Here is a 22739-nt window from a genome sequence, read left to right on the forward strand (position 1 = left end):
GAAAGAGGCTATGGTGGCAGAACGGTTTTATACATTTGGGTTTTCTTAAATCCAGGATGCTGAAGGCAAAGCTAAAGCTAGGGAGGAAAAAAACCTCATTTTGAGAGAGTTCTCTGTGATGCAAATTTTCCAATACAATCATGGGTAAACCTCCCAATCAGGCCAACTGATATATTATTTATAATAAATAATATCTTGAAAAGTGAATACATGTATATCTATTTAGTACATGTAGTATATGTATATATGTGAAATATATATATTACTAGCCTATGGGGGAGTAGAAGTCTTTAAAATAAAACATTGCTTTCATGCTAAAAATTATTTTGATTCAGAAAATAACTGAAATGCAACATTATCAATTATTTTAAATGTAATTTATTTTTTTTAACTCACTGAACTACTTCAAGTTGCTCTTTCCCTTGAAGAGTTTCAGTGTCAATAATTTGGTATTTTAAAAATCACATTTTGTTATAATTTTCTAACTGCTCTCTGAAAGAGCTTTACATTCTAGCAAACATGGCAGTCTTTGCAAGAGCTAATTATTTAGTGTTTTTCGATTTCCCTTGAGGAAAGAAAGGAGTGCCATGAATATTCCTTGATAGGAGAGGAAAACTTTAAATGGAGGATGAGGTGAACATGCCAATTAGGAGGTATATAAAAGACACAGAGACATTCACTCCCACACAGCACTGTCCACAACAAAACATTTCTAGGCATAAGGATCTATTGCTTAGTTGCTTTCAGGCTGCAGCAAAGACCTTAGGAAGATAATGACATCAGCCTTGATGTCTCCAGGGGATGGAGATCACAGACTGTGGGGCAGGGGCAAAGTGGTGGGGACGGAAGGCTACTTACCCAATATTTCAGCACAGAAAAGGAGAAATAAATGCATGTTCCCCTTTCACTCATCTCAGAAGGAAATAACAAAAAAGGTCCTTTCACTGATTTTTTTCTCAATGGACTAGAGACAAGATTCTTTGGGGTAAGTGACACTCCTCAGCTGCTCCACCTGGGACAGAGGCAGGACATGACACAGGCATCCCATGGGACTGAGGACACTAATTTTTCCGCCAATTCATACTGGGAGTGATGGGTACCGGAAGAACAAAGCTCCCCTCAAAGACTACAGAGCAGGCAGAGCAGGATGACAAGGATACCAAGAAGAAGAAAAGAACTTTTAAAAACCTTTTAAAGCTAATCACAATGGGTGTAACTATGGCAGCCGTGGTCATCTTGACATTGCTAGAGGACATGCTAGGATAAATCAGAGCGTTGCAGCGTATTCACAGCATACACCGCGGGATGATGTTACTGAAGTCAAACCCTTCATTTGGGAGTGTCAGTAAGGTTTATTGATCCAGGCTCTTCTCCATGCTCATGTCAGTTGCAGAAAGTAGGTTTGGAGAGGTTTGCACTTGGCAGTCTCCAAGCATGGAGTGGAGTGAGCTTTCAACACTGAGCTGTGGACCCGATCCTATCAGTGAATCTAAGTGAGGAGGTTATGAGTGGTATCAGGCACATCTCCCATCTGTCATAACACGAGAGCTGGTGCCTCCAAGAGCAATGATGGCCAGAAACCAATGGACAGATTTCTATTTTTTATTATTCAATAAGCAGAATGCATAGATGATGCACCATATAGAAAGGCCTCTGAAATGGGGACTGCTACTAACGGCTTGGCACATACTAACAGTTTTAAGAGCAGGAATATCTCTTCAGGCAGACATCAATAAACAAATTGTGTAGCTGTATGCTGGCAAAGAAAGGGAAGCCTAGGCTGTTAACAAGCTGCTGATCCAGCGGCTTCTGCCCTGAAGTCATGTGAAAGCAGTCAGCTCCTCCCTTTCCTCTGGGAAGCTCAACTTGGGAGGAGCAAGAAGCTGGGTCGCAGGTCCAGAAAGGCTTCTTTACTGCAGGAGCCCAGGGTCTGCCTTGGTGTCTCACTCAAGGTGGGCTGCTGGTTGTGTAGCTGTTTGTGTGTGCCAACACCCAGCCTGAATGCACGTTCATTGAACATGCGTTCAAGTCAGGCGTGGTCTCACACGCATGTTTTCCACACGTGATTTTTTTTTTTTTTTTAACTGAGATCTTTGGTGCGGAAAAGGAAGGAAGACAAATGAGAAAAGGGAGACAGCTAAAATTAGATTAGAGAGTGTGAGACAGAGAAACAGAAAAGAAAAAATGGACAGACCCTGAAAAAAGATAAATGGACAGAAAGAGACCATGAAATAAGATATCACAGAGATAAGTGAGATAAATATACTGTGACTGTGATAAGCATAGGGAAAGGGAGTGAGACAGAGAGAAGGACAGGAAAACATAAATAAGATATAGATAGATATTAGATAGATAAATGATTGTGACAGTGATAGACAATACACAGAAACACAGTGACAGAGATAAATGTTGACAGAGATAGAAATACATAAATAACTACAGCAAGACAGACAGCTGAGGACAGAGATAAATAAGTGATTGCAAGATAGAGAGAAAGATGAATTATAGATAAAATACATTAGAAGCAGATAGATAAATGATAGATTAGATAAAGAAAAAGGTAAATGAAAGGACAGGTAGATGTGTACAGAGAAACAGAAGGAGAGAAACAAAGAAAAAAGGAAGAGAGAAAGAAAGGAGGAAGGAAGGAAAGAAAGAGAAAGAAAGAAAGAAAGAAAAAGAAAGAAAGGAAGAAAGGAAGAAAAAGGAAGAAAGGAAGAAAGGAAGAAAGGAAGAAAGAAAGGAAGAAAGAAAGAAAGAAAGAAAGAAAGAAAGGAAGAAAGGAAGAAAGGCAGAAAGGAAGAAAGAAAAAGAAAGAAAGGAAGAAAGGAAGAAAGGAAGAAAGAAAGGAAGAAAGAAAGAAAGGAAGAAAGAAAGAAAGGAAGGAAGGAAGAAAGAAAGAAAGAAAGAAAGAAAGAAAGGAAGAAAGGAAAAGAAAGAAAGGAAGGAAGGAAGAAAGAAAGGAAGAAAGGAAGAAAGAAAGAAAGGAAGAAAGGAAGAAAGGAAGGAAAGAAGGAAAGAGACAGACAGAAGCTTTCCCAAGCAACTGAACGAAGAATGTACTGTCCTTGACTAGGGGAGATCCTGGTTTGGAAGATATGAATTACGCGGAAGCGCCAAGCAAGCTGGTATTTCTCTTGCTTGGGAGAGCAGTCAAGTCTGGGAGGATAAAGGATAGCCTAAATATCTACAAAAGGTAAGGAAAAAAAACCACCCAAAACCCAGCCAAATGGTCAGGCATGCCAGGAGCAGGAGAGGACGAAACCTGCAGAGACAAACAGGTATCAAAGGAGAATCTGGACAGCGCAGACACCCCCGAGGACTGAGAAAAAAGGGGATTATTGCAGAAAGGGACTGTCAACTCATGCAGATCTTCAGGATCAGCATGAATGTGTGTGATTGAACACACAGCAGAAAGGTGCAGGCAAAAGAGAGACCTGACCCACCTCCCTATGTACAGGCAACTTCCAACTGCACTAGAAGTGCGCATGGAGCCAGGTGGAGTGGTGGGAAGGCTCTCCACATTCCAGACCTTCAGCTCTCTGAGGTTGGTGTGACCGGTGTAAGCCCCTTGGGCAGGGCTTGCTAAAGCAAAGGAGGACCACAGTAGGAAGAGATGGATCCAATCTCTTCTTCCTTGATACTCTTCTCTGCCACTGCGTTACATGGGTCATAGGTAGGAAATAATACTTTGGAGGTGAGGCTTAATCTTAGTTAAAAAGCCAAAAGAGCTACAGGGAAATGGGTTAAGCAAAGCATAGAGGAGAATCAGGGATGTTGCTTTCTTTTGGCCAGGGCTCAGAGTAAGGGCAGCTCAGACAAGTACATGCAAACCACTAAGACACACACAAATAAAACAGAAAGGAAAAAAAAAATGGCCTAGTTCAATCCCCAAACCAGGTCACTTGTTGATTCTCACCTGTGATGTGCTCACCTGATCTACAAGCCATATCCACATCTTTCTCAAAATCGGTCTGAAAGACAGAGAACACAAAGGACGTCATCAAAAGGGGGTGTGGCGTGGGGGCAAGAAAGCCATTTGGAAAATGCAAAACTCCACTTTAACTAGTGAGGCAGACACGACCATTGCCAGAAGAGTGGAGGAAATACGTTTTGCTTGGATTTTTGAAACATGATAAACAGACCACTTTTTTCCACTTGTGGCTTTTGAACCTCAGGCAGTGGTAAAGTTGCAGCGTTGCTTTTCAACTAGATTCATCTGGTCGTCCATACGCTAGTTCCTGTGCTGCCAGATGAAAATATATCCCTGGAAAATGTTTATGCACATTCCTAAAAAAGAGGGGACAGGTTCCTGGCCTGATCTGCCTTGGATACATCACCCTACACTTAGTCTAAGTGGATTCCCCTCCAATCATTTTAAGGATTGGGGATGCCGCTGAGAATGCTCCATACCCACTGGGCTTTCTTGTGATCTATCACCGAGTCACATGAAGTGGAAACAAGCCTCTGCTTCTGAAACTCAACATATAAAATCAATGGTCCTTGCAGGTACAAAGGCTGAATAACTTTTTCAAGCTGTCTGTACACTCAAGTGAAACTCCTTTCTTCTCCCAGTATGCATTAGTTCTTTTTCTAAAGCTTTTAGCAGATAACATTTCAAAGAACTGTATACACTGAGTCACAGTGGGTCATGAGTTTTCATGGAGTAATAGAAAGGCCACAGACTAGCAAAAAGGAGAAGAGTTCACTGATTATTTCTAGTATCATTTCACAAAGAAGACACTTAATATAATTGTATTAATGTGATTAAATGCATTCCAGTTTAATACTATGAAGAGTGTGGGGAAAAAAAATGCCCACCCCTCCTGTGATAAACACTTTCATATTAGCAGTTTGAGATCCAAGAGTTTTTGAAGAGCTGTTTGAGGAATTAGCTCAACCTTCTTGAGGCTAATTTCTTAGTAAATTATTTGAGATATCAAATAAATCTGGAAAGAATGGAAGAGAAATGAGACTGAACTAACATTTAAATGGGCAAGTGGGATGACACAGAAAAATATAATCTCATTTTCATGATAGGAGTTCCAGAAAAAAAGTAATCAAACAGCCTGTATTAGTTCTACCGATAAATAAAAGATAGGTTTATATTTAATACCAGTCAACAAGATTTTGTGGAAAACAGTTCTACTCAGCTAAGCTTCTTTTCACTTTTTGGGCAGATTTGGAGATTACTGCAAAAGGTAACAGCAAAAATGCCAGCCTGCAAAGTTTTTGATTTCTTTGGTTATTTTAGAACTCAGTCGCTATACAGTAACATTGTACCCCTCTAAAAATATCAGTGCAGAGTCATCATTCATGTCTAGTTTGCAGACCTTTTTGTGCCTGAATGTGAAGAAACTGATGGTAAGCTCTCTACTTCATACATCCATCAACAGTGCAGAAGTAAATGCTTTGCTAAATACATTGCTAAAAAACTTGTAGTTGACACAGAACTTTGCAAGGTGGTTGATAATGAATCAAAACTGGGTGTTAGACAAAAATCGGGAACTTCAGAATATAGGGCTTGGGATGGTGACAATAGAGTAACAAATATAGCATCCACATTTTAATAGGATGGTGAGTGTCTGAAGGGCATGTGCAAAAGGGTTATATAAATAATTTGAAGGGAAATGTCTTACAGTGGGAGAATAAAAAAACTCAGTGTGTTAACTTATTGAACGGAAGATTGAGACTGATATGATTATGCTATTATTGAAGGAGAAAAAGTACTAGGCATGCAAGGGGCTTTCTAATTATGCATAAATAGGCATAGCAAACCTGTCCGAAAATAAGAAGACTACGCATTTAAATTAGAAATCAGGCACTTGTTTTTAACAAACACCTGTGAGGTCAGGTAGAATTATATATCTCTCTTGATGTCTCGGTGTCTTGTGCTTGTGGTTGAGAAGAGACCTTGTTCCCAAGCACAAGCTACTTAGCACAGGAGTGACTGCAAAAAAAATACCTTTGGGTTATGATATGGGTCTAATATTAACTAGACATTTTTGGAATCTGTTCAAATCTTGTGATTGTCCTGATGTCCTTACTCCAACCTCAGAAATCAAATGCCTCTTGTATCATCTACATCATAACACTAATAAAGCAGATGCAAGACAATTTCTTATAATTTATTCTTCTACAGCCTTATCTAGGCTTTTTGTAAAGGACTTACACAATAGGACCAAGGTTTTCAGTGCTTAAACTGTAATCCAAGCGAAGCAATGTAAACAAGTGTGCTTTTGAGAGAAACAAATCCCTTTGAGACAGCATCTTTATAATAATGACCCAACACTCTGTGACTAAAACAGTATTAAACTACTGCCTCCTAGCTCCAGCCAGGACAAGGCAGTGTGATGGGGATGAAAAGGTCTGGAAGAGCTGGGAGGTATATTTTGGCTTTGTATTTTCCAGGAAAGAAAGGATCTTACCAAGATGCCTGCACAACCTCGTGTGTAAGTCTGAGCCCCTTAATATTACAATGAAAAGAAACCAGACTTGTGTGAAAAAGCCTATGCTAAGTGCTGTTTGTTCAAGCACAGGTTTAATCGTAGAATCAGAATCATAGAATGTTTTGGGAAAAAAAGGATGACAATTGCAAAATATATGACGGATGGAGCCCTTTGTTTATCAGTTAGGAGTTAAAAATGCCCATAGATCCATTAATAACAGACTAGGTGGTAGTTTTCCCTACCATTAGCTGAGCATGTCCGTTCTGAAATGACCCCCCTGAGTCTCCATTGCCCTCTTCCTGACGATCTACTACTCGGCACTTCACAGCATCCTGGACCTGCAGGAACAAGTGGATTTGCAAAAGTCAGAGTCAGAGAGAAATACCAAATCATATTAAATTCTGCTGAAGGGAGGAGAAAAAAAGTCCTTGGTAGATCAAAAGAACATGGATACTACTTTAGTAGCGTTCGGGTATTCATTTAAAATGGCTTAGATGTTACATATCTCACAGACTAACAGAACAAATCAAAGGTTTTACAGGTATCCTGGGTACTGCATTGGTCACCTCTAGTTCCTTGATTTATATGATCAGGAATCTAAAAATCTTCTATTTTGCAGCTTGCAATAGATTTACAATAAATGTTATTGCATAAATCGCTATATTGGGGTCTACAATGTCTGTTTATGATCCTTTATCAGCCATAATATATGACTGATATGAACCTCACTGAAATCAATGGGGAAAAAAATGGCAGTGACTAAAATGGGAGTTAAATACTGGCCCATATTCATAATGCAATTAGTTGAAGGAGTCTCAGCCAAGCTAGTGGTGTAATTCCATTGATTTCATTGGCCTGACATAAGAAATTAATCTGTTTTACTTAATTTAAAGAAGCTGTAAGAAGATAAAATGAATATTGAAAAAAACCCAACCCTTCCTGTCTCTGTTATTAATAGTCTATCCACTCAGTAGGATGAAAAGAATAAAAGAAACATAAAAGACTCGTCCTTTTCTTCCCTGATATAATTTACTATTTTAAACCTCCACAGGGAGGTTGGAGAGAATTTACTCAATTTCCTTGCTTGATTATTGCCAGCTTTACTCTCTCGCTTGAATATCTAGGTGCTAATGCCAACATACAATCATTCTGTAAATCTCAGTGTAAGTTGCCCCTCTTGATATCAAACAAACTAATTGTTTTCCTTAATATTCCGTTTTCAGAGGCAGGGTGTAAACATTCTGGAAATATTTATTTTGGTATTAAACAAGCAAAGCCTGACATGTTAGCTAATCTAAGACTGTTCCCCCAGATTCCATTCTGCGACACACTCAGCATGACAACCATCGATTCATCTCTCCTTCCCTCTGACCGATACTGTCACAGTCGTTTTTGTGGTCACTGTCTACACAAAGGGAAAAATTTGTGGCATGAGAGAAGCTACCAGGCTGACTGGACATTTTTCAGATGTTTTCTACGGGAAGTGTGTTGATTATATAAAAGAGAACGACTCATTCTTCTCACCTCCCGCCTCAGTATGCAATGGACCATAACGATGACAAAGCCCTCCAATGAGTCAAAGACAGCAAACAGGATCTGGAAAAGTGCTGAACGCCGATCTGTGATTGCCAGAACTGCAGACATCCAGGTGAGAGCCAGGAGAGGTAGGACCACGCAGGAGCTCCAAAGGGATGCCCTGTCAAGGGAGAGGAAAAGAGAATTCAGTTCCACTTCAGCCTCACGCACTTCCACGTGGGATGCTAATTCAGCCTCCTGATCCCATGGGGCTTCAGAAGACTTCTTCAGCAAACAAATACTTGTGCTAGATGTCTTCTGAGTCCCTGTCACAGGGAAGCAGGAAGATGCTTTGCACACTCACGCTACCAAAACAGGTGACACATTTCTACGGGAGGGACTACATTTCAATGGTGCAGTCATGCATAAAACTTGAGGTAGGGAGGAAGGATGCAGATACCTCACTCCCCCTTTCACACCCTTCCCACTCTATGCCACTAGTCCACAAATCTGGCATTTCCCAAGGAGGGGAGACAAAATACAATCACTGTAGGTTGCCAAAGGGAAGGGGAACAGTTGCAGCAGAGACTGGATTGTCACGATGCCTGTTGGTACTTGGGTTACAGACACTTGGACTTCCACAGCACATGGAAGACACCAACACTGGGGACATGTGTCACGGTTTCAAGTGACTAAAACGGACAAGCATAGAGCTGATGTGAAGACTGGTATTTTGCTCTTGGTCCCTTACTCTACAGCTGATGGTCCCTACAACACTACATCAATGAATATCAGGAGAACTGATACCTGATCCAAATTTTCTGTGAACAGAAAAATTTCTCCTTTTTGTGTGATCTCCCCAGCTGAATGCTTTAAAAAAGAAATTACAGTTGTTTTTATTTTTAGCAATTATTGTAAATAATTTTATTCTTGGGTGGACATTCTGGATTAAAATAACTTCAGATTCAAGCCACTTCTTAATTCACAAGACTGAAAACCAGACAAAACAGTTTTCTGTAATGCAAGCACTGCCCTATGAATCGCCACTTTATCCATGAATGATGGCTACAGAAATGGGAAAGCAGCTGTGTTCGCGTGGACTATTTAGTCATTCTGTTCTCTGACCAAAAAGGGTCCCAAGCAATTTTAACAGATTACTAGGGAGATTTTAAGCTGTCAGTCATCCTAAATATTTGGCAGAACTGGTGCACTAGGAGTACCAGGAGAATTTCTCCGTGGACTTTCATCAAACAATTAAGTAGACTTATGCATAAGCTGAAAAACAAGTTAAGCTTTAAGATTTTTCAGAATAGAAAACCTTAGCCTATATACTAAGAAACAAGTACAAGTAACACCATAAATTACAGGACAGATATCATGGCACACACTTTACAGTACTTACATGGGACTTGCTTACCATTTTCTGAGATATGATCAAGTTTTTAACAATGTTTACTTGCTGGTTATCCAGGTACTGCTCTCACAGACCTCAGTGAGAGTTTTACCTGAACAAAGCTGGAGCTTGGACACAGGTATGGACATCAGGATATAATGCCCTGGCTTCACTTAAGTGTTTTGCAAGGATTGTTACATCTGTTCGGCTGTAATGACCACATACTGAAATGACAGGTTATTTTTATACTCATATCGATACTCTAATTGCAAATATTTATACAACCTGTCCAGACTCAGATGTGTTCCTTAGTGGTATTATTAAGCAACGCAATTTACTTAACGGAGCAGGTAAGTGGAATATACTTTTTTTTTTTTTTTTCCTTTTCGACTTAAAGAAGCGTTAGGAGACTTCTATGTAAGGTAAAGGCCGTGACATAATTTGATGCCTTGTGATTTTATACAGGATGACAAATTGAATGTTCTTCAATGTCAAATATGAACTATAATTTCAATGTATTACCTTAAAATAATAATTTTTAAAAAGCATCAGCCAGACAGCCCTCAACCAAACAACTCCTAAACAGACATTTTTATTCCACTTCTCCCTCAGCCCTCTGAAATCTGCCTCATTATACTGAAATCTCTCTTTGCTGTCATTTGCGGTGGTGCATTAATAAAACTGGGTAAGCAATTAAGTGCAGTAAAAAAACTCAAGAGAGGCAGAAAAGCCAAATGAAAAGATAAGACTTGCTCCATAACATGCCACTCTAGATGTGTCTTCCATGCAAGCATCAGCAAACACAACATGCTGATATGTGGTTTGGTAGATGAAGTCATTCCAGTAGCAACTTGCAATTGCGATTGCTGAAAACTGGCAAAGCCAATAGAGGCTGCTAGAAAAGGTCTGTACCAGGCAACTCTGCTTCCTGGAATTATCTTGTCTCCCAGAACACTCTTAATATACACAAATCTGTATATACACTTAATATACACTACCACCAATGTGCAAACAAAAAACCTGACAGACACATCTGAGAATGGATCTGGCCTGTAAAGCACAGGTCTGAACCAGCCATCTAAATTTGGATAGCTTTTCCATTCTTGAAAAGAACTGCAACATCAGTTTGACAATGATTTGGATCTGGATCCAAGATTTAGGTGTGGATTTGGGGTTGTAAGGGATGCTGTGAGGAGATAAATTATGATTCTTTTTAGCAAATGGTTAGATTTCAATCCCTGTCTTCAAAACCTGCTTAAACAAACTATGCAGGCACCCTGCTTTAACAAGGCACCGCTGGAGCCTATTTGCTATCCAGAGCAAAGATGCAACAATCTGTAATGACAGCGGCCTCCGTTCAGAGCTCCCGCTGTCTTCATGCTGGACTCAGTGAGTCCTTCCCAGCCCCTTGCTCTGTGTGTCTCCATATGGGCAAACTATTCAACTTCCTTCTGAGTCAAGACATCCTGATGGACTTCACTACTGCTCCCAACACAAGCAACCTTAAATCACCACTTAAATCTCTGCCCTTCCAACCAGAGGATGAAAACACCATCTGCCCCTCCAACTCAGATTATGAAAACAGTATTATGCCACATATTCATTTGGAATAAATCCCAACTGAGTTGCACTGAATTATATCAGGTAAGAGTATGGCCTTTCTGCTCTCTTTGTGATTCACTTTGCAGATGCTTTGTCAACAATATTCATCCCTTAAAAACATTATGGAAATGTTGCTTGACAATGCATAATCTTTATTCTCAGGCAGCAGATGGCAACAGGTCACAGGAATGTAGCTTACTCTAACCTCACTTTCAGAGCTCTGCTTATCTTTTGGAATATTAAATTAAAAAAAAAGTCCCCTTAAAAAAAACCCAAAACATAAAGACTGAAATTTTAGAAGTAAACTCAGGGGAAGATAAGTGGTTTTCCTGTGACATTGCCCTTAATTCTACTTACTGTGAGCTGAATTCATAGTAGAATTTACACTTCTGCCACTTTTCTATCTGTCCGTATTTTAGGAAGTACTGTGCATCCTTAAAAGAAATAACTTATAAGACCTAAGAAACTTCATGCTATGGTGCCATGTGATGTGAAACGAAATTATGATTTGCTTTATAGTGACTCTTCATTACAGCTTATCTATGATCAATGAATCTAGGAATTGTATTGCTTCAGACAAAGCAGATATATGCCAAGATCTGGCAGACACTCCTATATATGACAGCACTCATGATAAGTGACAGCAACATCAAGGGAAGATCATTACACTGCATCGTGGAAGCACATTGCTGATTTATTGTGTGATGACCATGACATGACAGTGTTACTCAGCAGTACAGTTATAGTGTCAAGTTTCTCCCTACCACACCTTCCTTGCTGCATTGCAAAGGAAGGGAGTTACTTTGGGATATGGCAATGCCACAGCACCGTGCAACCAAATGTAATTACACTGATGTGTGATGACATGGCCACACGATAACACTGTCCACAGCTTTAGCATGTCAAAGACAGCCTTCTGAAAGCCCATAAGCAGCCCCAGCTCTGGCCACAAGCAGATGATGGTCTTTGGCCAAAATGACAAAAACTATCTGTTGTTTTTTTCTTTTAGCTAGCTGGCAGCCTTGAGAGCCTTCAACCTCACAAAAGAAACAGGATAAACTGATGGCACTTAGAGGACAGTGATGGAAAGAGCAAAAAAATGGTTTTGGAAACAAAGATCCACATGAACACAGATTAAAAGGCCTGCACCCTGACAAAAGGCAAGTGCAGAGGGAAACACAGGACATGCCAACAAAGATGTAAAGGGCCATTATAAAGAGGTAAGTGATCAATTCTTCTCATTACTCAACACAGACAGGGCAGCCAGTGCCATAAGCTACAGAAACAGCAGAAGGAAAAATAACTTTATAATTCAGAAAGGAGCTCCTGGAGAGGAGCTCTGAAAAGGGAGATGGTAGATGGACCCAACGCATAAGGCAAGGGATGGCTCCTACATGCTGCACAGCGTGGCATGTGCTGCCCCGCTGCTCTGATAAGTGCGCTAGTCCTGCATCACAGCAGTTCTGCTACAGGAAAACCACAGTGCAAGGATTTACTTTATTTATTCTCTCGTGCTTTATCTCTCCTCTAACTTGTATTCCTCCTAAAAGCAACAGAGTTGCCCCAATTTTAGGGACAGTTTGGGAGAAATTCCCTTTAATGCAATGCCCATATAACCAAGATAGGAAATATGTAACTAGAAAAAAGGGGGCTCTGTGCATGCTCTTCCCATGCACAGGCAACACAGAAACACAATATATTATTTCTATTTTCTCTAAAAGACAATTCTTCTCTCAGTTGCTGTGATCTGAACCATACAACTAGGGGAACAGGAAATCAAATGCCTCTAAATGAGACAGGCAGGTAATGAAGTAGCATACTGCTTGAGTATTCACCCCTACTAAGGGAATTTGTTGTTTGACAGTCCAAGAAAGGACCTGCAGGGCCCAAGTATTATCCCCAGGTTAAGCACACAATTTCAGATTCCTTGAACTATGAGAACACTCTCTTGAGGAACAGTGTCCTTCATAAAACCAGCCAGGCATGGAAATACTGATGCATATTAGTCTTAGAACCATGAAATGGGCAGAAAATTTGACATCTAAGACTGAAATTACTTTGAGCAAATCTCTTAGATGGGAGATTTGATACATGAGCTTCTGATGACATAAGAGGGACGACACATGAGAAGGGTCATGAGGACTCCCTGACATTGACTCTTGGGTGGGTTGTCTGCAAGAAGAGTACATTGTGCCAGGGCCTTAGTCCTGGGATAAACATTTCCATATAATCAGAACTTGCAAGTCCATATTAGCAATGCACGGCCTGGCAGAAATTCCATCCATCCATCCATCTGTCCGCCCATCCATCCATCCAATCACAGTCCAGTATTTGCAGTGGATGTCCTCTTTCACAGCAAGTACAAAGAAATGGCATGCTCCTGAGATATTTTTTCCTTGTCTCCAATAAAAAATTTTCATGGGCAGCAAAGGCAAATTAATTATAAGGCAGTATTTCACAGGCTGAGGCTACCCTACAGGCAGCAATAAAATGAAGGAAATGTGGGAACAGAAGTCTCCAATGGCACAATATGCCCAGCATCTTCTCCAGAACAACCTAAAGGGAAGGGGTTTTTTAACCCACACCTGTCAATTCTAGCTAACCCTTAACAGGTCATAGACATCCAAAGCTTTCCTTTTTATCATTTCCCAAGAATGAGAAATTGCACAATTTCCAGTGCATAATTTTTTCACTTCTATCATGATTACTACCTGCTATTCCATCAGTGGTTTACCCTGATTTCCCTCAATTACACATCCTCTTCTCTGACCCCTTCTCTCTTAGACACAGATATTACCACGAAGAGTTGCTCAAAACTTCTATGATTTCCAAAAGCCAAGAAAAACGGGCAAAAGGATCTATCCTTCCATGCCATGCTATACCAGAAATGGGCCTCTGAAACCTATGGGAGGTAAGCTGGACAGGGCATGAGCAACCCCAGCAAGAGCAAGGCAGGAACAACCTTGATGTGCTCTCTACCAAACAACCATGGCGAATGCCAGGTCAGAGAGGACCCAGGAATCCTCATGGCACCTGATTTATACGACAAGACTTCAAAACTGAATGGCAAAGTTGGTCCAGTGTCTGGGATGAAGGCCAGCACAATTGTGGCAGTGGTATGAAGTATAATCAGGGCTTTGCCTTATTGACAGCCTTATGTGCAGTAGATTTGGAATGGACGACAAGGGTAGATGAGGGCTGAGTGAATAATTCAAGTATTAGTGGTCCCTTTGCAAGGACAAGAACACAGAACACTTCAGGACTGTCCTGGTCTTTGCTGGAATAGAGTTAACTTTCTTCTTAGTTAAACCACAGGTTAAACCATGACAAAGGCAAACAACAAAGCCAGTACTAGCATTTATCATCTAGAGTATTCTATCTGCTGGTGGAAAAAAGAAAAAAAAAAAGACATATCCTGTTAAAAGAGCCCTCCAATTTCTATAAAACCACTTAAATCAAAAAAAGCAGGGTAAGTAGGAGATCTGAATTTCATATCCCCCTTTTTTTTCTGATTTGAAGATGAATCAGAATATGTGATTTATGACAGACCAATGTCAAACAATATGGGAAGGATTTGAGGTTGTTTTACTTTCAAAATGAATTTACTATGAACTTAAAGCCTCTCCTACTCAACAGTCTAATTTATTAATTGTAAAGCTTCTGCTGGTTTAGCATTTCTTTGCCATCACAGGAAACGGACATGTAGTGACCTGCTAATTCCAGACTTGTGATATGAGTGTCTGGACCAATGCCATCTCACCATCTCAGCTGGGCACTGTTGCAGAAGGTAAGTAAATGACTTCAGCAGTGAAAAATAAATGAGATATTGTTTAGGTTTTGCATCTCATGGAAACTGCTAGCTCTTAATAGAGGTGATTGCCTGTTCTTTTTCCTGTTCTCTTTTTCTAATGATAATTGGTTGCTATTCAGAAATGTACATTCTTCCCTAAACTATTTTGGATTTTATATAAATGGCTCAGTTTTCAGAAAAAAAGGAGAAAACCTTGTGGTTTTATTTCCTTTTGTATTTCTATATTTTGAGATTTGGCACTCAGCTGCCTATTTTTGTTTAGATTAATTAAAGGTAGGAGTTTTCAAATTGCAAATGTCTAGATTTGAGACTGCTTCTTTCACACATTTTACACAGATTACTTTAGACATCAAAAGAAATATTTAGCATCACTTGGAAATGATGTAGATAATAAAATTTCAAAAAGGGAAGGGAAGAAAGACAAACCTTCCCTCATCACTCTCCCTCCTACCTTAACCTTTGGGAAAAAAGCCAACTATATAAATAGCAACAATTTGTCCAGCAGAACAAAGCTCTGGCATTTTCTTTTCCTTTTTTTTTTTTTTTTTAACTAACTCCACCAGCATCTAAGAAGAGATTTAACAGCATTTGACTTTTGTAACTCAGAGCTATGAAGCGCTTTAAGATTTTAAGGACTAATTCCAAGTGCTTTCAGGAGTCCGAAAGAGGCAGTCAAGACTTATCAAATCAGAACTGCAGCCCTATGAGGTATTAAACTGAACTCTAGCCTTTTATAAGAGAGAAAAAAACACTTAGAAGTGATTCACCAACTCACTTAAATCATACTTAATGCTCTGTAGCCTCTGGAGTAAAAAAACTCAAGCACATGCTGAAGTGTTTGACAAAGCTGGGGTTTGAGGCCCCCATCTACCATTTAAATTAATGGGAACCACATCTTTAAGTTTGTAACTTCAACAACTAAATTAAACAGGGACATTAAACATATATCCAGCTTGCAACAAATGAACAGTCCCTCTGTCTTCCATGGGCTGCTCACATGCTTAAATCTAGGCATGTCATAAAGTGCTTTTCAGGATCCAGCCCATCAGCTTTTGCTCCAGGAATGTAGCAGGAGCCCTACACTACTCATGGCCCACAGAATGAGGTCAGGGAGAGTTGGGGATGTGGGGAGGTGGGCAGGGACATGGGGGGAGAAAGCAAACAAGGGCTGGTGAGTGCTGGGAAATGAAAGAGGGAAATAAAATAAACTAAAAAAAAAAAATTAAAAAGAAGGTGGAAAGAAAGAAAGAAAAGAAGTTGAAATTAGAGGAACTAACATGGCGTTACTGGTGGCTGTGGCCGAAACTTCAGCAGAAGAAACTACTCCACACTTGGAACATTTGAGCGTCATGCCGTAAAGGGGCACTGCCATCTGACTGCAATTAAAACCAAAAGACTGAAACAAAACAAAACACTTTGCTTATGAACACAAACGTAGAAAGGAAAGGGAAAGAGAAGCCAAAAGAAAGGAAGAACAAAAGAAAGGAAGAAAGAAGAAAGGGAACCAACCAACCACACCCAGTTTGAGAAGAGAAATGAAAGATAGGTAGGAATAAAACTCTCTCATCTGTACCACTCCAGATGCAGGAAATGGGAAGGATGTACAATTCAGAGACATGTTGGTGCCACTGGAGAGGGTGGAACTGTGTTGGTGAATGTTTTGCGAGATTCAGGGTGTCTCTTTCTGGCACCCACGGAAGAGAAACCAGTACTGCTCTCCCAGTCTCCATCTCCTTATTTTGTTTTGTTTTTGAGAAATTACACGTTTCCCTCCTGGCCTTTTTTACTCCAAAACAAAAAAGGTGGCAGGGTTGTACAGTAGAAGGCAAGAAGTAGGGCTGTGGGGACTGTGTGTGCTTATCTTCTTCCCTAAAGCAACACAAGGGATAAATCATATGTTTTCTCCACTGGCCCTTGTATGCTAATCCTCCCATTGGTGGGGATACCCACATGGCAGCTGACAATACCAGGAGATAGGCCACTCTTTGGTTGCTTATTCTGTGATGAAGGGCATGCAAATGGGCCTGTTTATGTCCTGGAAGTTAAGCAGGAGCTTGCTGTTTTGTAAGGCCATCAATCTGCCCTGAAGGGAGCCGGACTGGCTGACTACTTTAGAGACATTTCTCCTCTCAGGTCTTGTTTTGGAGCTGAAAACATCTTTGGGATGAACCCTGAGACTTACATCAGTTGCTCCCACTTTTTCTGGAGGGGATCAACTACAGAACCAGATCACTGTGGGCTGCTGGTACAAGGGGCTGCAGGGATCTGCTAAAGGACACATCCTCATGATTTTTAAAAGGTGATGTGTGTGAACCCACCTAGCTGACAAGCCAGCTCTTAGGAGCCCAGAAGCCACATTAGCTTGGCACTGGCCCTGTTTCTTCCCAGAACTTACTGGTTTGTGTGCACTCTCTGATTTGCACAGACAGACATCCACATCAGATCTGGATTAGAAAATGGGCAGGTGTCTGTAAAACATCCTACAGACCTCCACGCAGTGCCTGATATGACAGAAGGCATGAACATCATTGCCAAAGGACAGTAGGTCTGTCGTTCTTGGGTGATGACAGTGTGGCTGGTGAGGGGTGACCTTAGCCCGTCCCAAACATTGTGGCGTTTACAGCCCTGCCCTGCCTAGGAGAGAGATTAGGCAACTTAACAGATCATTTCTTAGCTTTTATGGCCTTGTGTTCAGTCTCACTGAAAAAGGGCATCCCCAAGAACACCAACACAGCATTATCAGTGGTCCTAGTGGCCCACTTTCAAATGGCTATTGATTGGTCTTTTAATTAGTTACAGTGACATAAGCCATTACTCCCTTCCAGAAAAATAGCTAAGGTATCCCACAGAAACTTTCAGCCTTCAGACACAGAGAAAATTAGCTCCTGTGTCAAACGATACATATCTTCCAGGAAGGATGGTGCAAATCCAGTGAGGACAATGGCTGAACCAAAGATAAAGTGGGTCTTGAGAGGCATTAGGTGCATGACCCTTAAAAAAAGACAGTTTATCCCCAGATCTATAAGCCACAAAGAACAGATAAGCAGAGAGACAGAGAGAGGCAGAGATAGGCAGCAAAAAGAAAGTAGATTGATTTGAGGAATTTGATGGAAAACTATACCAGAAAAAACATGAATGACACTGAATCACAAAGAACTGTCCAAAAGACCACTGTAACACACAACTGTAACTGCTGTTGGGTGTATTTATACAGAAAGTTGTAAGCAGTAGGCACAGATGTGGATACATTTAGATTCTAATTTGTTCTTGTTGGGGGCATGTGGTGATTAATATATTGGATTTCCGTAGCAGGTTTGTATTGGTGCCTGTATAAAAGGGTAGCTAATGAAATAATCAAAGTGAATAATGCATTCATTTAATTTAGCTTTTTCTGCTTCCTAAATATCCACTAACAGCTCACGGACTCATCTGGTGTGTTCACTGGAGCCTGGATTTTGCTACCTTTTATTGAACAGTGCTTTAAACCATGCACGGCCCAAAGAGCAGGAACACTGCTTCCAACATGATACATCCCCAGATGAAGGACAATCCGAATCTGTTCCTATTTTAATGTTGTTAGTTATCTTTCCAATTACTTTCTTCTCTATGCACTGACAATCCAGCTCCATTACACCCCACCAGGACAGTCACGCAGAGAATATTTCATACAAGGTATCGGGGCAAACTTTCTCAAGTCCTCTGTATAATCAACAGAGAGATAAAAGAAGTAAAGGTCCTCTAAGGGGCAAGTTGGAACAACTAAACAAGGCTCCCGTCTCTCTCCAGTAGTTACAGAGTAAGCCTAGGGAGATTAAACTCAGCAGGCTAAAATTAGCCTTTGTGTATATACCCCATAGTCTCATTCTTCTTCCCTGGCTGTGTGAGCACACAAATGCTTCTGGAATAAACGCTGAATAAATTTAAAATTCATTTTAAAGGCTCCTGCCTCTGACATTAAAACATTCATCTATAGTAGCATCCCTGTCAACGGAGCTCAAACACTGTCAGTGCAGCTGCCTGTGAACGGAGACTGTTCTGCAGGAAGATACTTGCATGGTTTTCTCCCGTGCCCAGAGAGGAGTTGGGGCAGTTGTGTGCATTCCTCCATCTTTCCAGGTGATCACACCCAACTCTCTACAGCCTGGTTTTGTGATATACCTATAAAATCATTGCCATTAGAAAGTCAACATTTTCTGGCAGATGTGACGAAAGTAATCATAGAAATTTCCTTAGCTATGATATTAACAAATTCCTGCTAAGTATAGGGCAAAACCTATCCTGTCTTGGGTATTCGTGGGAATGGTTAGCACTGATTCATTTGTGCCAGTCGATCTGCCATTTGTGTGTCAGGCTCTTCTTAGTGTTCCAACAATACTTTTTTTCCACTCTTTTTGGTTGTTTTTTTTCCCCCCCTCTTTGTTTTTGCAACACTGAACCATACTTCTTGCCTCTGCTAAAGGAAACACAAGGTTTCTTTATACCATCTACTCAGATCCAAACATCTCATTCAGATCTACCTTCCAACACGGTTCCCAAGCCCAGGCCAGAAGCGGCTAGCTAAAGGGAAGGAGCACCAGAGCTCTCCAAAGTGCTCCCGCACTCTCAGTGGGTGCACTTCGAAAGCAGAACTAAATCTTTGAACACAGAGAAGGCTTAAAAGTGCTGCACACACACACACGGACACAAAAGGGGGGGGGGGGAGGGGGAAGAGAAAAGAAAGAAAAAACAAAGAACATCAGAAAAATGACTTTTTTTTTTTTTTGCTTTGCAGGTTTTGTTTCAAAGTACAACTATGAATGTGATCAATAACCAGCTATGTATTAAATAAGGTCATTCTGTATGTGGTTTAGATTAAAGACGGAGAGATTGAGACAGTAACTCACTGCTCTGCTAATCCAATAAACCATTTATTTCAGCGCTGACTTTCAAGTGCAATTATCTTGCTACAGACTCTGCCTGCAGTTTGGGTATTTTCTTGAGTTCTCTCTTTGTAAAGAAGGCATCACCCAGAATAAAGCACTCACTTGTTAGCAGCTGCTTCAAGCAATGCACCAAAGTCACTTCTCCATGTACCTGTTCAGCTGTTCAACCCAGCAGCAACCAGCACCTCTGACGATCCAAACGTGCTTAAGTATCCTCACGACCATGGCACTGCTCAGGCATCAAAATTTCCTTCTTTGCTGCACTGAGGGACCGCACTGCTCAGTTATGTCAATACTGCTAATAAAACATGAACCTTAACAGGTTCCTGTGTTTCTCCCCTGGCTGGATAAGATCTTGCTTCTACCCTCAGTTTTGCTGCCATCACTCAATTAAAAACCACTTCCACCAGAACTACTCAATAGTGCAATGACAATGACAGGAGTATTGAATCTCACCTGTACATTTTGCCTCTACCCTCTGAGACACAGTTTTAGGGCTCAAGAACTTGTAGCACCGCAGCGGATAAAGCAGCTTATCCTCCCTGTGAAGCCTAGGAGTGCAGCAAACAAGGCTACAGGTACCCATGGTCCCTCCACTTTCATAGCTAGGGTATATCCTGAATCTGCTCCACCAGCTTCCTAGGATTTTAGGCTCTGCCTGTAGCTGTGGTGCAGAGGCACCAGAACACCTCTTGCTTTCCGTGCCTCTTTGTAAACAACTTCTTCCTTCAACACTACGAGCGTTACCCACTGTGATAAATCAAATGCCATCACCGGACAAGTGAGAGCACACAACCCTGTCTTTTCTAGCAGCAGGTAAGGAGACAGTGTCTCTGACTGCAACAGGAAGCCAAGTAAGGCCATGGAAAATAACGTACAAACGGCAGCCAGGTTGACCTGCGTATTTGATTTGACTCAGAGTGTCAGCATGCCATTTCTGTCCTTTGCTTGGAGCATGGCATAGCTCAGGGCTAAAGTCTGAGCAGGCTACAAACTCATTTCTAGAAACGACTGTGAAGGGGGGTGTGTGTGTGTGTGTGTCTCATCTTGCTGGAGCCAATGATAAAATAGCCCTTGTCAACAGAGTTTGGAAGTAACTCAACAGAGAGCCCTGCACGGCAGCGGCCACCCCAGCCAACCCCTAGTGAGACCAGGGTGGTAAGAATTGTGGAGCCAGCTCTTCAATTTATACTACACAGAAACCCATGTAACACAAGCCCCAGGCTTCAGGGATGGAGGTTGGGGTGGTGGCTGTGGAGAAGATAAAGAACATCAGGTGGCATCAGAAATTTTTCTTGCAGAAAAGTTATCTTACCATTCCTTCTCTTTACACATCTACCCATCTACTAGTCTGCTCACTGCTAGACCTCCAAAGACCCTTTCCTTAAAAGTATCACACAGCTTTGCTGTCCCTGTGCCACCTGCTAGCCATTAGACATGACTTCTCTGTTACACAGCCCATACCACGTGCCACACTCAGCAATGATGGGTCCCTCTCTGATCCAGCTGCTCTCTCTAGGAGTTAGTGAGAAGAATCACTTTGCTCTCCCTAATCTTTGGGAGGATAAATAAGCCTGGGCTGAAGCCATTTTAACAAAGAGATGAACTTCTAACCTTCCTCCATAGTAACACAGTGCTGCTGCTTGGGTCTTTTGTCTCTGCTGCACTGAATGACAAGACAGAGACATTAAACCAACTGTTGTGTTTGGGGTTGGGGTTTTTTATCTTTCATTTTGTTTAAATCTGCTTTTGCTTTCTGTTTGAATTTCCAATCTCTCTTTGCGTTCCTTGCCTGGTTATTGATCACAGCCTTGGGCAGTTTGTTGGGTTTTTTTTTCAATCTTTACTTAGATGTATTGATAAGGCATACCCTGCCCGTTCCTTCAGTTTCTTATCTGTTATTCCATCTTTGGATACAAGTTTGTTAAAAACCAGAATGCCAATAACCATGTTCACCTGTCGAAAGAGAAACAACACACAATTTTGTTCTCAAGTGGGTCAGGTCAAACTTGGTAGCAGAGAAGGAAAAAACCCAACATTTGGCAAGCTAAGTCCCTCCCATCTTTCCCAAGTCCAGGTAGCATGGTCACACCTCTGCAGGCCACGACCCCTTTTGTCCCCTCTCCACCCTGTCCCACCTCCCCTGGCCATGCATCAGTGAGTTTGGGAGAGCAGAATGCAGCTGGCAGCAGATCGGAGAGGTCTCCATGATCCAGGACAAGACTGTAAAGTGCTGAGATTGCTGCAGAGCTGTTTGAAGCCTGATGTATGCTTGAGGTCTAGCAAGGCAAACTCCAGGCACAAGAACAATTTTTCAGGCTAATACAAATAGAAAGTGGTTGACGCTGGCTTTCAAAAATGTCTTCTGGAGTCTGTGCTACCAGAGCAGCAGCATTAAGAGGATGAGGCAGTGTGGTGCAGACAGCTTGTCATAGCTCTTGCTTGGTGAGCCACCACTGCTGCTCTCAAAATAAGAGGTGGAAGGGGCACTGAAGCAATTAGAAACATCAGCTACTCTGGTGGAGTATCTTGGGAGATACTGCAGATGGCACAGCACACAGATTAGCCATCTAGTCATTTCCAAAGAAATCAGTGGGCCGGACAACTACATGCAGTCCTTCGGTTTGCTTTGTTAGGGTGAGAACACGGATGTCTGCGTCAATCAGGTATAAATATTCACAGTGAAATACAGGCTGTACAGAGCTGAGGTCTTGCCAAGTGATCCTAAACTCTTCACTGTCTTCTGACTGCATTCACTGCTGCCAGCTGCATCTGGTTTACAAACCTCATCCAAACTTCAGCAACCTCTGAATGTGAACACATTAGTAACACGTGAACACCACCCTCTTCACGGAGGCACGGAGGCACAGCACTGATGGTGGAAAAAAGTGACACTCTCCTGGTTTTGCTGTCAGTGAAACGTCTGGTGTTGGTAGAACGATGTGCTAGATGCTCTTTTGCATGTAGGGCTTACAAGGAAATATTTAAGGCCAAATTCAGATGTGCAGCATCACGTGCTAGCTGAGAGCTTTGGTGAGTTTAATAGA

At 41.4% G+C, this 22739-nt stretch overlaps 1 protein-coding gene across 6 annotated transcripts in view; it reads right to left on the reverse strand.

Annotated features, from left to right (window-relative positions):
* ADGRB1 (adhesion G protein-coupled receptor B1) overlaps positions 1-22739 on the reverse strand; it is a 295088-nt gene that overhangs the window by 17361 nt on the left and 254988 nt on the right. For 3 of the 6 annotated variants that reach the window (XM_055705721.1, XM_055705718.1, XM_055705719.1), the window contains 5 exons: positions 21563-21648; positions 16048-16146; positions 7974-8145; positions 6692-6787; positions 3920-3974 (listed from right to left, as the gene is read on the reverse strand). In XM_055705721.1, coding sequence (XP_055561696.1) covers positions 3920-3974; positions 6692-6787; positions 7974-8145; positions 16048-16146; positions 21563-21648 — 508 coding nt within the window. The remainder of the gene's footprint in view (positions 1-3919; positions 3975-6691; positions 6788-7973; positions 8146-16047; positions 16147-21562; positions 21649-22739) is intronic. The other 3 variants (XM_055705720.1, XM_055705723.1, XM_055705722.1) reach the window with 3 other exon arrangements.

Source organism: Falco cherrug, chromosome 3 (genome assembly GCF_023634085.1).
Source record: "Falco cherrug isolate bFalChe1 chromosome 3, bFalChe1.pri, whole genome shotgun sequence".
In the NCBI taxonomy this organism is placed as follows: domain Eukaryota; kingdom Metazoa; phylum Chordata; class Aves; order Falconiformes; family Falconidae; genus Falco; species Falco cherrug.